Source organism: Podarcis vaucheri (genome assembly GCF_965113315.1).
Source record: "Podarcis vaucheri genome assembly, chromosome: Z".
Classification (NCBI taxonomy): domain Eukaryota; kingdom Metazoa; phylum Chordata; class Lepidosauria; order Squamata; family Lacertidae; genus Podarcis; species Podarcis vaucheri.
The window spans coordinates 27,829,123-27,842,480 of record NC_138758.1 but is presented as its reverse complement, the minus strand read 5'-3'; the positions used below and the strand labels follow the sequence as shown (position 1 = coordinate 27,842,480).

General features: G+C 44.2%; 1 protein-coding gene across 1 annotated transcript; it reads right to left on the bottom strand.

Moving 5' to 3' along the window:
* Window positions 1–763: 763 nt before the first annotated feature.
* On the bottom strand, window positions 764–11,981 carry ZC4H2 (zinc finger C4H2-type containing). The gene is made up of 5 exons (XM_082208151.1): window positions 11,720–11,981; window positions 6,129–6,300; window positions 5,238–5,410; window positions 2,581–2,743; window positions 764–1,383 (listed from the first exon to the last, which is right to left on the bottom strand). Exons 1-5 carry the CDS (start codon window positions 11,770–11,772, stop codon window positions 1,270–1,272), a joined length of 675 nt encoding a protein of 224 aa, XP_082064277.1. The 5' UTR covers window positions 11,773–11,981; the 3' UTR covers window positions 764–1,269.
* Window positions 11,982–13,358: the final 1,377 nt, after the last annotated feature.

Below are 13,358 nucleotides of genomic sequence, written 5' to 3'. Positions count from 1 at the left end.
TCCTATGTCTCTGCAGGAGCACAAAAAGTCTTGCAGAAGTTTCAGCTTCTTTTCAGCAAGTGCCTACTTCCTTAACATTGCAAACATAAAAATGTTTTTCTTTGTGTGGGTGATACTTGCTAAAGCATTGGATGCCAAAATAGTGGTCAAATAGTATTTCTCTAAGCCAGAAGGCAAGCCTGTGTACAGGCTCCTTGGCCCTCCCCATGATTAGCAAAAATGGGGTGCATTGTCCAAATAGTAAAAATTGCAAATAATAGCACAGTCGAATGCAAGTTTGCATGAACAGATAAGATAATTGATCAGTGTTTCCTGGTAGTGCAGAATACTGATTCCCTTAACACATACCCCTGATTATACAGTGGTGCCCCGCAAGACGAATGCCTCGCAAGACGGAAAACTCGCTAGACGAAAGAGTTTTCCATTTTGGAGGTGCTTCGCAAAACGAATCTCCTATGGGCTTGCTTCGCAAGATGAAAATGTCTTGCGAGTTCCTGCGGGTTTTTTCCCTTCCCCCCCCCTTTTCTAAGCCGCTAAGCCACTTATCAGCTGATCCGATAAGCCGCTAAGCTGCTAAAAGCCGCTAAAAGCCGCTAATAGCGCTAATCTGCTAATCCATCAATGGGCTTGCTTCGCAAGACGAAAAAACCGCTAGACGAAGAGAATCACAGAACGGATTATTTTCGTCTTGCGAGGCACCACTGTAACTGGAAGAGAAATGGGTGAGTAAAGACACACTTCCCATAAAATCAGACATACACAGTTTTGCCCACTTAAAGACTCTTCAGCTCTGGAAACTAGCATAAAGGCTTGATACAAAATTAGTGGAGGAATGGAATGAAACACGGAATGGAAAACGAAGATGTTTTAGCAAGCTGAGTAGAAAATCATTCAGTTTGTTTTTCTAAAACATTAAGCATGTTATCACTGATTGGATAAAAGCCTTTGTTTTCTCTGTACCAGGTGTTCTTCATCCTGAGGGTGGTACAGGTTCTACTTGTGCGTAGGAGTCCAAATGGTGGGATGACCAACATGTCACAAACTGTAGCACCATTGCCTCTTAATAACTTCCTATAAAGCAGAAAATCAAAAGATGAAAATAAAGTCCAAAATGAAACAGTTGTGCTTAACATCATGATAAATAGAAACAAAAGCTAAAGTCAGGCTTGTAATTTTGCACTCGGATGGATGCTGGTCACATTTATGGTTCTACTGAAAAATGGGGCATGGTTAGGGTCTGGTTGGATCACAAACTTCCTTGGCAGGCTTTCATTCGTCTTGCTTCCTCTTGGGCTTCTTTGGATTCCGAGAGCGGCTTTTGGCTTTGCAGAGAGGGCAGATTGGTGCATTCCGATGGATCTGCTGATGGCATGACAAGCAAGCCTGAAATACAATAAAACCATCCCATTAGGAATGTGGCTTTTCCCTGGAAAGCCAGGGTGAGCAGCTTCTTCACCTTGATGGTTCCAGACACAGCCTGGCCACGTTTCCTCAGAAGTCAACAAACACATACCAGCTGTGAGAAACTCTCTCATAATACTAGAACTCAAGAGCCACCTGATAAAAACAACTGGCAGCAGGAGGTTACAGGACAGATGAAAGAAAGACTTCCTCATCACACAAAGCACAATCACTTGCAAGAAACATCCCTTAAGTTTATTCTAAGATGGCCCCGGACCATGTCTAAGCTTGCAAAAATAAACAAGGCTGGAGAGAGTGTGGTAACATGGGCTCATATTTCCATATACGGTGGGGGCATGAGGTAGCACAAGCATTCTGGCATAAGGTACAGTGGTACCTCAGGTTAAGAACTTAATTCGTTCTGGAGGTCTGTTCTTAACCTGAAACTGTTCTTAACCTGAAGAACCACTTTAGCTAATGGGGCCTCCTGCTGCTGCTGCACTGCTGGAGCACGATTTCTGTTCTCATCCTGAAGCAAAGTTCTTAACTCGAGGTAATATTTCTGGATTTGCAGAGTCTGTAACCTGAAGCGTATGTAACCTGAAGTGTATGTAACCTGAGGTACCACTGTATTTGAAGCAATAGCCAACCTGTAGAGCCAAACCCAACACTTGTGCTGCGTTCTCTTAACATTAATATTAGAAATCTCTTCAGCAAAAGGAATTAGTATGTCTTTTATTAACTGCAGCCCAGCTTGAAATTGCGCAACATTGGTCATGGAAAGAGGGGATCCCTTCTTACAACTGGATCAATAATTTATGGGAAGTGCTTTTCTCAGACCATCTCATGAGACATAGAAGAGCAGTGAAAGGGGTTACAAAAACGGATAATTCTGGTGAACTGAAAATCTTTTTCTTTTCTTTTTTGCATTTGTGAATAAAGGGGAAATTTCCCCCTCCCACATCTCAAGAGGGCATGTGGAGAGGAAATGCTGACTAATGACCTAGAGTTTTATACTTAGAATTTATTCTGTGAACTGACGCATGATCCATGATTTATGTGAATGAACTGTATATCAGGAATTGTGCTCCAAAATTTCTGGAGGGTGAAGGGTGTCACAATGTGTTGTTTTGCTGCTGGATTGCCTGACCACCAGTGACCCAAAAGGTGTGTCCTTACCTTCATGGGTGGGGGTTGCTGTCTGAATGTTGCTGTCTGTCTGGTGTCCTGTTTCCTGGCTACCTGTAGCTGTTGAGCAGCAGCTGCAGCCGCAGCCAAAGATTCTGGGATAGGAGGTTCCTGTGGTTCTGTTTGCCATTCAGCTTTCTGCTTCTCGAAGTAGCTAAATAAAGAAGAAAAACTAATACAGGCTATGCAGAATCGCTGCCACTCTGATTCTTTCGGGGAGCTTACATTAGCCTTCATTGACCTGGTGCACTCCAGATGTTTTTGACCACAATTCCCATCAGTCCCAGCTAGCACAGCTGATGGGAGCTGTAGTCTGAAACATCTGGAGGGCACAAGGCTGGGGCAGACCTTGGGGCAGACATCCAGTAGTGTTTTCCTTGTGTTCTTATGCTGCCACTCACTGACAGACACGGGGAAACAAGACAAGCCTCATCTGTGATACACATTTAAAGCAGTTTTATAACAGTTTAAACAGGCACAGCTTCCCCCAAAGAATGCTGGGAACTGTAGTTTGTTAAGAACAATGAGAGTTGTTAAGAGACACACACATACACACTTCCTCTCCCAGAGATGCAATTCCTAGAGTGGTTTGACATTCAATCACTCTTCCCAGGGAACTCTGGGAGTTACAGCACTGGGGGGAGGATAGAGAGTCTAAAAACTCTCAGTCCCCTTAACAAACTACAGCTCCCAGGATTCTTTGGGGGAAGCCATGACATTTTAAAGTTGTATGATACTGCTTTAAATGCATAGGGCAGTTGAGGCCAAAGATGACTCTTCCAAAATATTATGGGGAATATTCAACTTCTGGGAGTAGTCAACTCAGAGCTGCCATTTTGAACACCTGCCATGTGTCAGGTGTCATGTTCCATCCCGAGTACTTGTTCCTAAAGTTTTTGAACTACTATCTTCAAAATATATCATGTGAAGTATAAAGTGTACGGTTCAAGTATTGAATAGACTGCTTCTCCTTTCATCCCTACAGGTGCTTCCCTATATCTTTGATATCAGTAGGAAGACTCTTGATGTTAGAATGCTGGATGGAAATCTCTCTATCAAAGTGAGGTGTCAGCTAACAAAGAACAGTGTATCCCATTTGTGATAGATTTCCATCCAGCATCTCCAAACTAACACCTGGCAATCAGAGAAAGCTACTCATAGTTGGCAAACTCTAAACTGCTTGTGATCAGCAAGCTTCCCAATCTATGCAAAGTATTAGTAAGAGCTGTACTTAAGCCATCTATCTGCACTCCTAGATCTCCTCCTTGTCATTCCATCACCTGTGTGTGTCTCCTTCAGACAGCTACTTTCAAAAGCAGCAGGATGGCTAGAACATACTGCATCAAAAAGGACATCACCTGCAGGTACTGGGTAATTCAATCCATAGCATCGAATGCAGAACTGCAATATGTCATATCCAATACATAGGTAAAACTGCAACCGACCTACACGGACATTTTAGAAACCACAAATAAGCAATTTTTACACACACGTAGAACAACCTGTGACTCAGGGTGGTCCAAATGGGCCGCAAGAGTATTTAGGGGAAGTGAAGCCCTCTCGCTGCCTTCCCAAAACCCCGCTAAGTGAGGTGCTGAGGTTTGGGAAGAATGCTCATGGCTCTGGCAGGGTCTTCAATCCCTCCCACCTCCTTGCCAAGGCTAGGGAAGTGCTAACTGGGCTTTGGGAAGGTGGTATGAGGGCTGCAAGGGGGTGGGTGTCAAATGTTGCTAAGGGCCACGAAAAGGCCCCAAGGGCTGCATATTGGACCACTTTGCTGTTACTAAACACTTTAGTTCTGAGAAGCACAACCAGACAGACTGCTCAATAATTGCTTTAGAGATGTCAGCAGATCCAATAGCGTTGCAAAAAGGCAGAACTTCTGCATGCACATCCTGGACACATTAACACAGCAAGACCTCAACCATCACTAGGCTTCAGCGAAGGAGGGTCTTCTGAGCATTCCGTTCTCAAAGCTCTATAATTGCTGGCTTGGGAATAGTATCATTTTTGTCACAGTAATTGATGAATGCAGAAGCTAAAATGTTTTGCTATAAGAATTTACAATTTCTGTTTTAAAGCCTTAGAGAACAATAATCAACACCTCCAAAAGCATGATCCTCAAGTAAAGAGAGATCCAAAGGGCCTTCAGAATACTGGACATAGTCCATCACGGCACCCTGCATACACATCCCCTCTTCATTGTGCTTGAGATGCTGTTTGTCTCTCAGGACCTGAAAGCAGGTGCCTAAGCTTTTAACAAGCAAGGGACGCGGGTGGCACTGTGGGTCAAACCACAGAGCCTAGGACTTGCTGATCAGAAGGTCAGCGGTTCAAATCCCCACAATGGGGTGAGCTCCCGTTGCTCGGTCCCTGCTCCTGCCAACCTAGCAGTTCTAAAGCACATCAAGGTGCAAGTAGATCAATAGATACCACTCCAGCGGGAAGGTAAACAGCGTTTCTGTGAGCTGCTCTGGTTCGCCAGAAGCGGCTTAGTCATGCTGGCCACATGACCCAGAAGCTGTAAGCCAGCTCCCTCGGCCAATAAAGCGAGATGAGCGCCGCAACCCCAGAGTCGGCCACGACTGGACCTAATGGTCAGGGCTCCCTTTACCTTTAAGCTTTTAACAAGTAATGTGTCAGCTTACTCAAGGGAGAGCTTCTCTTCCTCCTCACACAAATCTGGCAGCCTCTGCAAGCCCAGAGTCATCCTCAAGGCATCCACATGCTCCTTCAGAGGCTTGTACTCCTCATGCAAACGGCGGGTAGACTCCAAAAGCTTATTGAGGTCATTCTCCGACTGCTTGATTGTGTTCTCCATCTGGAGAAGGAACAAGGCAGCATTCATTAGGTTTGTCCAGCCCTGCCTGAAATGCAGCTGCAACAAAAGCACCAGGGGGCCCACACAATGTTGAGGTTTTTACATTCAGGTGAATATTTAAAAGAGACCAATGAAACTGTGATAAAGAGAGTCATCTGGGATACGGAAAGTCCATGCTAGATTCTGCAGGAGAGCAGAAACAGCACAGGTTGTGGGAACAGAAGCTGGAGTTGGGCAGGATTCTAGACCTTTCTCTCTCACTCACTCTTTGTCCCTCTCTCTGCTTCTCCCCACCCTCCCACCCACATCAAGCATTGTAGCAAGATCATAAATAATGAACATAACATTTTCTTTTCTACCACCTTTTTGCACAGTGACAGAAAGTTCAATAGCTGAATGTTTTGTTCACATAAAAGTTGTTCTGAGTTCCCTTCTGCCTAGCCTGTCAGGGGGGAAAGTGAAATAACAAATCTTGGTCAGACAACATTTTTTGCAACCAGGTCTGGGAAGCAAATGAATTCAGCACACATTTCTAAGGAGTAGCATCTAAGAGGGAAAGCACAACATTAGTAGTAGATAAGCTTTCACACTCTGCCAGGTTACTCAGGAGTACACCCAACAAATGCAAAAGTCTTGCTTACTCCCAGGTAAGTATGCATAAGATTGCAACTTGAATGATCATGAAAACTCATTACCACCATGCCTGGCTGTCACTTACAACATTGATGTCAGCATGGATGAGTCTCAGTTCCTCCACATGAGCCATTTTCTCCTGCAGCAGGAGGTCCATCTCCTGTTTGTATTCCTTGAGGTGCCTTTCCTCAGATTCCAGAGCCTCGAATTCAGCCTTCAAGCGGGCCTTGATCTTCTCCATTTGCAAAGTCTTGTTTCTGGGGAAGGGGGGAGGGGATACACACAGGCACAAATGCACAGAAAATATCAAAGTAAAGCTGAGGTGGCATTTCCTGTTTGCCAAGAGGCATTTAAATCATTCCAACCACAGTCATAAATGTCAGGTGATGAGGCTGAGCTCCAAAGAAAGTGGGTTTTGGCAGCAGGGACATAGAATGGCCATGCTTTGAAGCTTTGGCTATGTTCAAATCTGGGCATCATAAGCCGAGAGATGCACAACCGTCACACATGCAGCCCCTCTGCTCCTGTGTCATTCCTTGCTTCATACAAAACAACCCCCAAATCTACAGTCAACCATAGCTTCCTGTTACACCCAACTAGGAAACAATGGTTAACCGTTTCTAATCAAGCCTGGATATGAAGGGTTAAAGTTGGCTTTAAAATCTTGACTTGTTCTGAAGCCATAGTTTCCTGGTTCTAACACTACAGGTTATGGTTAGCTGCCACTTCCTAGCTTTTCCACTCGCTCATTTTTAAGTAATAAAATTTAAAGGGCAGATGCCACATACGTAGCTGCCATTTTTGGCTTCAAATGCAATTTGGCAATTTTTGACCAGTCAGCTGACTGGCATGTCAAATGTACAATCAACATATTTAACTGGCACATGGTTCATTTCTTGCTTAACAGATTACTTAATGCAAGGTATTTGGGCACAACTCAGTGACTTAGCGGGGGGGGGGAGCACTGGTGCTTCCAGTATCAGAGGCAGTATTCCTCTGAGTACCAGTTTTAGGGGAACATGAATGGGAGAGTGCTATTGTGCTGATATCCTTATGAGCTTCCTATAGGTATCTTGTTGGCCACTGTGGGGAAAAAATGCTGGACTAGCTGGGCCTTTGGAATAACAGGGCTTTACTTATGAGCATAAAGGGATGCGAGTGGCGCTGTGGGTTAAACCACAGAGCCTAGGACTTGCTGATCAGAAGGTTGGCGGTTCGAATCCCTGCAATGGGGTGAGCTCCTGTTCCAGCTCCTGCCAACCTAGCAGTTTGAAAGAACGTCAAAGTGCAAGTAGACAAATAGGTACCACTCCGGCGGGAAGGTAAACGGTGTTTCCGTGCGCTGCTCTGGTTTGCCAGAAGCAGCTTAGTCATGCTGGCCACATGACCTGGAAGCTGTCTGCGGACAAACACCGGCTCCCTTGGCCTATAGAGCGAGATGAGCGCCGCAACCCCAGAGTCGGTCACAACTGGACCTAATGGTCAGGGGTCCCTTTACCTTTACTGTACCTTACTTATGAGCATAGGAAGTTGCCTATACCGAGTTGGGACCATCTAGCTCAGAGCTGTCTGCACTGACTGGCAGTGGGTCTCCACTTTTATAAACAGGAATCTTCACCAGCCCTGCCTGGAAATGCCAGGGATTGAACCTGGGACTTTCTGTATGTAAAGCAGGTGCTTCGCCACTTAGCTCTAGCCCTACCCTGTTGGATCTCAGTCCCCAGCACCACCACATCTAAGGCAGCCAACTCTTCTTTGTAGCCTCTGCCTGGCGAAACCTGCTCCATACACCTTAACTTCTAGATTGCCATTTTCTGCACTGCTTCTGTTGCCCCTCTCTTTCCCATTACAGCACATCATTAGCACCTAGGCTTCAACAACAGGAGAAAATGGAGTCGTATCATATCTTTTGCCACCTAGCTCTGCATGGGCCTCCTCAGCTGCAGTGGAAATGATCAGAGAGATGCCGTCCCTGTTCTCATTACGGCCTCACCTGCAGCCTACAATGCCGTAACGGCTCTGCCACCAGCTCTGTCGCCCCCTTCTCTCAAGCCTCATGCACTCACACTTCCAAGAACACATTGAACAAAAGAGCACACTTTTGCACACACTTTTCCTGGTCTCCTCAGCACATTTTGCCGCAGCTCAGAACAAATGGGAGGATGAAGACTTGCAGCGATGCCATCTTTTTGTTCAGAATGGAACACGTAGCACAGTGGCAGAAGGAGAGAAAACCCTGAGCTCAGTGACAAAATGACTGGTTTCTCTTCAGAAGAGTCCAAAGTTCAATTTATTGCATCATCTCCACTAACACCTTCACACAGGAGGGCAGGAGTCTACATGAGACATTTGGGGGGGGGGTGGAATTCCTGCCATTCAGAGTAGACCATATTTCCTTAAGTAGGTTACATGTCTGACTCAGTATAAGCCAGCCCTATATATTCAGAGGGTTCATCTCTTTGGGGGAAATAGTGCTCTTTACAATGATAGAAGAAATGAAAAAAGAGAGAAAAGTTTAGGCTACCTCTAGCACAACTAGGATGTCAAAGAAGGAATTAAGGTACAACAGAGCATCATAACTAAGAGAGAAGGAAACCTGGGAAGGGGGGAGCTTTCAGTCAAGTCACTGTTGTTAGAAATTGAATAAAATAATAACAATTTGCCATTAATTTATCAGTTTTGATTTTCCCCTATGCCCTTCTCTGTTCCTGGGTCAACTTTTCATTCAAGGCTACTTGTAATGCCCTGTGTTATCCCTACAAGCAAATCTGTAACCAGTGGGTTATAATAACCTACCCTTAAATAAGGAGAGGAGAGCTTTTGACATTAAAAGCCAGAAGAGTCTTCAAAATAATAATAATGAAAAAGCTATAGAATGATCAGTATCTCCTCCTTCATCCATCAATCTAATACACACACTCCTCTTGGAAATCATGTCTCAAAACTCACTCCTATGGTGTTTCACTTTTATTTTGGGCATTCATGTGCTGGCTGTATGACTAGATTCATTGGGTATTTTGGATTAGAAACCCAAAGCACAATTCAAATTTGACACAATGAAAACATTGAAGTTAATTATAGAACAATAAAATCCATCTGAAATCATAAACACAACAGCATTTTTTTAAATCCAGCATGAGGGAGGCGTGGTGTCAGAATCTAACCCACCAGACAAATGTGCCTACTGTAAATAAAAGGTACAGAGTGCCTCCAGACTGTCAATTTTTTGTGTGAGGGAGTTATGCAGTTAAATTGGATTAAAGAGATCTGCCACCGTAGCACAACAAAGAAATGGTCTTTCTGCAGGTTGAAAAGTGATGGGAAAATGCACTGGAAAGAGTGGGGTGAATAGGAGAAAATCTTACAGTATATGTACACAACAAGGAAATCAGGATGAAATCTCAATAAACAAGACCCCTGGAGGAGTTCCTTGGAATCACAAAAATGGCCTCACATGGCACCTTAAAAGGCAAGTGTCTGGGGAGCGCTAACCACCTGCCTCACTTTGTTAGAGGCTGAGGACAGGAGACCCTGGAAGACCCTGTAAAACAGACTTTTGTTTTTTCATGGTCTGATGACTAGATACAAATAAACTAATTGGATCTCTGTAGAACAGAGGCAGCTATCCGTAAGTTGTAGACAACAACATAATCAGCACTGGCCAGCACAGGTAATATTTATGAATTATGGGAGTTGTAGTCCAAAACTGGGAGGGCACCACGTTGGCTACCCCTGTACAGAAGATCTCAAGATCCAAACATGTATGCATTGGAGAAAGCAATCCTTCAAGGAGCCTGGCCCAAACTGCTCAGGATTTTATAGGTTAATACAAGAGAGCTAGAGCAACAGCGCTAGAACATCTTCCTTGCATACAAAAAGCCAGAAGTTCAACCCCTGGCATCTTCAGGTAGGGCTTGGAGAGACTCCCTGCCTGAAATCCTGGGGATTTCAGTGTTGGCAACTGTGTTGGCATTCTGGTCTGATTCAGTATGAGGCAGCTTCCTATGGTCCATTTCAAAATGTGACTCTGCCTTCACAAAAAGACTTAGACAAGGTAAATGAAACAATAAGAAGAGCATGATGTTCATATTATATAAAACACCACCTTAAAAGTGAAAGAGAAATGGTGCTTTGCAAACTACACATGTCCCAGTAACATGCACTACTGTCCACTTTATAAAAATGTAAAAGGTTCCATTGCATGGAAGGGTGGGCATTCCCAGCTCATTGTGTGTGTGGTTTTGTGTGTGTGTGTGTGTGTGTGTGTGTGTGTGTGTGTTGGAGGGAGGCTTTAGAAAACTGCAGCAGCTGTGCTCAGTCCATTATTCCTTTCTTTTGTGTGTCTCCAATGTGCAATCTACTCCCTTAATAATCAGGGGAGTTGATCCCCCTGCAAATATGAGAAAGGAAAGAAAACTGACTATGCTTTGCATCCCTATATTTACCAAGGCCCTTCTCTTTTCCATAGGAGAAGGGAAACACAGTGTGCGTCTAGAATGACACTATTGTCTGGTGAGATTCAGTCACATACAGGCAAATTGCATGGGTTGTGAAATTAAAGTTGATTTGGAACTCCTGCACAACAAAACCGCTTCCTCCCCCAAATCAAACTTTTTTTGCACTGGAATGTGTGGGACAGGCACAATGTCAAATAACCTCTCTATAAACAAATCAGAATAAATGCTCAATAAATACCTGGTGTCTAAACCTCCCTGCAAACTTGTGCAAACAAATCAGGATGAATGTTCAACAAACAGGTCATCTGGAAGGTTATCTGTGTTAGGCAGATAAAAACTTGTAATGAAGATTTCCCCAATACAAATTCTGCCTCATCCTCTCTTGGCAAGGATATACCCAAATTCACCTGTCTTCTACCTTGACTATTTCCAAAAGTGTTTCAGCTTAGGAGGAATAACATCTTCAACTTAGAAATCTATCTTCCAACTTTGTTCATCGTCAGAGCTCCTCATCCATCAAAACTGCTTTATGTTGCTAAAAAAATTACTGTTTCCAATACCCAGTTACAAGGGAGCAAGCTTTATTGAGCCCAGTGGGACTTCTTCCTGAGTAAGCATGCACAGCATCAGGCTTATTAATTTGTTTCCTGAGGCATCCTTCCCTAAAGAATGTAGCAAGGCAGACTTTAACACAGAACAGCTTTTGACAACCAGGTGCCCTCCAGATGTTATTGGACTACAACTCTCACTCGCTATGCTGGCTGAGGCTGGTGGGAGTTATAGTTTAACATCTGGAGGGGACTAGGTTGGTAGAGGCTGATACAAAGCAAGTATAATGATAATAATGGACGATTTTCTGCAAATGTATGGTTCATAATTCCGCTGTGCGTATTTTATGTGCATTCATCATAAGTCAGTCTGGGGCTGCTTCCCCTCCCCCCGTCTGTTGTTCTCAAAAGAAGCTCCATTTAAAATCCAATGGACCTTTTGTGTGACATTTACAGTAGCTACTTTTACACTAGCATAAATTAGCCACTCTTTCACAGTGGAAAAGGAAAACGGGCGCGAGGAGAAATTAAGCTGCAATCCGACGCACGCATTTTCCTGGAAGTAAACCACGACAGACACAGAAGGGCTGCATTCGGAGTAAACATGCGTGGAATCGGGCTGTATATCACCATCCTTTCTAAAAACGGCACACAAACAACGAAAGCCTTACCTGATCTCTTTGATGCTTTCAAGTTTGCACATGATTTCCTGTTCATCAGCCATGCTTTCTCATTCGCGATTTTAACCTCCCGTGGAAATGAACAAAATAATAGCAGGCAAAGAGGAGGGAGAAAGGAAAATCCAATACAATAGACACAATGTAGCCGCCCCGACCGTGCTTCTGAGCGCAAAGACTGCGGTAGGGGAGAGCGAGACCTCTCGGGACTTCGAGTTCAGATTGTAATAGCGGTCCAGGCTCACTTAGGCGGCCAAGACTACAAGGCCCACAATGCAAAGCGCGGAGCTACTGCTCTCTTTCTTCCGGCAACCTCTCTTTGCATTTGTCACAGCTAATTATGTCCAGTAGTCATTAGGAGTGCAAATGAGTGAGATGCGTTTTCCTAGAGTGTTTTTTGTTTTTTTTAGTGGAGATTGGAGAGTGGAGATTATGGATCTTTCCATTTAATTCATCAAATGAATTAAAAACTACAACCTCTATTTGACAAAATTTGGATAAAATGCCATATAAAAATTACATAGTTACTTTGCGCTATATATAGTCAATAGACGGTAGAATAGAGAGTAATGTATATTGTACGAAAGGAGAGCAAGTTGCACAAAGCTATGTGTGTATGTGTGTAAGAGAGAGTATTGTTTTGTGTGAGGTTTGTGCAACATAGACAGCCCCCCTTTGTGAAATACAGTCATACCTCGGGTTAAATATGCTTCAGGTTGAGCATTTTCAGGTTACCCTCTACGGCGACCCGGAAGTAACGGAACTCATTACTTCTGAGTTTCGCCGCTCACGCATGTGCAGACGCTCAAAAGGACGTCACGCACATGCGCAGAAGTGGCGAATCGCGACCCGCGCAGACGTGCAGTCGCGGGCTGCATTCCACTCAGGATGTGAACAGGGCTGCAGAACGGATCCCGTTCCCATCCAGAGGTACCACTGTATAAACTAATGATTCCAATCACTTTGAAGGATATCTGTACGTTTTCATTCTCAAAGAGTTACGGACTTACTTTTTAAAATGAAAGCTGTAGGTTTGGGGGCTGCTGCTCACTGTGGGCTCTGTACATTCATACCCCCATTCTCACCTCTTGGCAGCCCTGCTCAACACGCCCTTTCCTTGTCCTTACTGAACCAAAGCGATGGGTGTTTTGCTCCCTTCCCCCACTCTCTCGCTCTTCAGCCTCTGCCTCCTTTTGGGAAAGAAAAAAAGAGGGGCTCCTGCCTCCTTCACAATTTGTGGTTCTTGCCTCCATCAACTATCGGTTCACACAAAGCATTCGCTTTCAGTTGTTCCTTTTTATGATAAAATGCACCACGTATTAATGTAGTGCAGCAGATTATTCCACTCCAAGACAGAGGGAATTAAGGTAAAAGCCCATTACCCTAGTGGTCTAGAGGCCTGTAACTGTAGCTGTGAAAAGAAAGAGATGGAACGATTAACATTTTTGCATCAGGACTTCCAATAAGGCAACACTGTCACCTTTTATTCACCTCACAATATCATGTCACATTCTTTTAAAAAGCTAGCTGCACATACATATGTGGGAGAAATATTGATTCAATGACCCTACCTAATCCATAGTCTCTGAAACAATATGCAAACTGAAAAACAGAAACCCCTTGAAATTCACCC

Coding starts and splice junctions, on each gene's coding strand:
- ZC4H2 (XM_082208151.1), bottom strand. CDS start 11,772: ATGGCTGATGAACAGGAAATCATGTGCAAACTTGAAAGCATCAAAGAG. Junction 2,744..5,237: donor GAAGAGAAGCTCTCCCTTGA/GTAAGCTGACAC, acceptor TTCTTTATTTAG/CTACTTCGAGAAGCAGAAAG. Junction 1,384..2,580: donor AGCAACCCCCACCCATGAAG/GTAAGGACACAC, acceptor ATTGTATTTCAG/GCTTGCTTGTCATGCCATCA.